Source organism: Euprymna scolopes, chromosome 2 (assembly GCF_053919585.1).
Source record: "Euprymna scolopes isolate OS-2025 chromosome 2, ASM5391958v1, whole genome shotgun sequence".
Taxonomy (NCBI): Eukaryota; Metazoa; Mollusca; class Cephalopoda; order Sepiida; family Sepiolidae; genus Euprymna; species Euprymna scolopes.
In genome coordinates, this window is record NC_136483.1 from 4,293,958 (window position 1) to 4,295,881 (window position 1,924).

The window sequence follows — 1,924 nt, forward strand, 5'->3', positions numbered from 1 at the left end:
AAAAAAAAAAAAAAAATGAATCTTAGTAAACTAGTTGGGATTGGGACTTGCCCCAGCGCAGTATAAACACCTATAACCACCCCATGTTAAGAACGCCTTTCGAGGTGGGGTGTTTATTACGAAAGCCGTTCTTAACATGAGGTTGGGGTGTTTACAATACGCTGGGGCAAGTAAAAATTTGTCTCCCTCTGTACTGTGCGAAATTGTAAAAAAGCGCCAAGTTTTATCTAAATTTTGAATTACGTTCACGTGACGTAGAAACTTAATTATCTCCCTTGCTAAATTTTTATACAATGATTTCAAATTTTTCATTATTTTTTTTTTTTACTTTTTGCGGATATGCTACTATTTGAGATCTGACAATTACGTAGATACCATTTGTTCCATAACAAATATTTTTCGTTATAATATAGAAATATAGAAGCGGCAACAAACTTTTCGCTGCGAAAAACAAAAAAAAAACATAAGATTCAAACAAAGGGGAGGAAACTCTTCATCGGGATCCACGTGGTTCAATTTTCTAGTTTTTTTTTAATTTTTGGTATAAAATACATACCTTGCCCCCCCCCCTTTTTTTTTTAAAGATTGAAGTTAAATTAAATTTTCACGCTATTTTTATTTACTTCCTTTTCAATTGTTAGGTGAAAGAGAATATTTCTTTAAATCTCCCATATTTCTAAAACCACGCGGTTCGTATTTGTGCACAATTACTTGATTTTGAAGACGATATAAAAAAGATAAAACAAATATTAAATATTTAACAGAAATAACATACAAACCAGAAACAATTCTTTGTACGTTAAAAAAGGTGATTTATTACAGACAATAATGTCGAGATCTCAGGTTCGAGTTAGATCGTAATCAGGTTTCTTTTTTTATATATATAAAACTGTTTTTAAAAACAAAATTGTCCCGTGTTTTGTTTTGTTTGGTTTTTTTGTTCATGTGTAAACAAAAATAAAGCAGTTTTTATAGTGTTTATAGTCACCTTAATTAACGTCAAGAAAAAAATATTTTTTTATGCGACAAATTCGTAAGGGATTGGTTCCAACACGATGGGCTTATTCTTCGTGATGTTGACGAAGTGCTTCTTCCTGGGTCCCTCAGGTTTCCTCTTCAAAGAGATACGGATACCTTTTGCCTTGGCTTGAGCCTTCAACTTTTGGCATTCAGAGATTCTCTTGAAGAAATCCTCCTGACACTTTGATGGTTTCACGTGTTCGATTCTCAAATTGATTCGTTTGGGGATGATTCGGTGTTTCACGCGTTTGTTGACGATCACCCCGACCGCATGCTGACTCACGTTGTAAATCCGACCAGTCCGCCCGTGGTAGGATTTATGCGGCATTCCCTTCTGAATAGCGCCATTGCCTTTTACATCAACAATTTGGCCGCGTTTGTACACTTTCATGTATGTAGAGAGAGGAATGGTCCCATGCCGACGGAAGGAACGGGCGAACATATGTCGCGTACCACGACGATATCCCTTGGTGTTTGTCATTTTGGATTCCGAGTGCTTTTACACACTTACTTGAATAATTATTTTTATAGTTTGTGTCTGTTAAACGACACTAGTTGAATAAATTGGTCAGACAGACCAACAATCACGTCAGCTCAAAATGGTGGCTGAGAAAGAAAGGAAGTCGATGAATTCCTTCCCGGCATGCCTTACTGCTAGACCGGGCCGGAAATGGAGGATGTAACGGAGAAAATAATTTTTATCTTTCCTTATTATTTATAAAATTTTATATTTACTATTTCTATGTCATATATAATTATTTTTATAAAAAAATATTTTAAGTAACGTCAGCTTTAATAGATTATTTGAAGTTACTATTTTTATATTTATTAATTGGAACTCTTTCGCCCGTATTTAAGTAAGTTCATCAAAAATTAGATTCTACTTTTTTTAGGTGATTTACAC

At 34.4% G+C, this 1,924-nt stretch overlaps 1 protein-coding gene across 1 annotated transcript; it reads right to left on the bottom strand.

Moving 5' to 3' along the window:
• Window positions 1–788: 788 nt before the first annotated feature.
• Window positions 789–1,687, bottom strand: LOC145288311 (large ribosomal subunit protein eL21-like). Its single transcript, XM_080136320.1, has one exon. It carries the CDS (start codon window positions 1,499–1,501, stop codon window positions 1,019–1,021), a length of 483 nt encoding a protein of 160 aa, XP_079992446.1. The 5' UTR covers window positions 1,502–1,687; the 3' UTR covers window positions 789–1,018.
• Between the last annotated feature and the right edge of the window lie 237 nt (window positions 1,688–1,924).

Excerpts from the sequence above, each read along its gene's own strand:
- LOC145288311 (XM_080136320.1), bottom strand. The coding sequence starts at position 1,501 with ATGACAAACACCAAGGGATATCGTCGTGGTACGCGACATATGTTCGCC.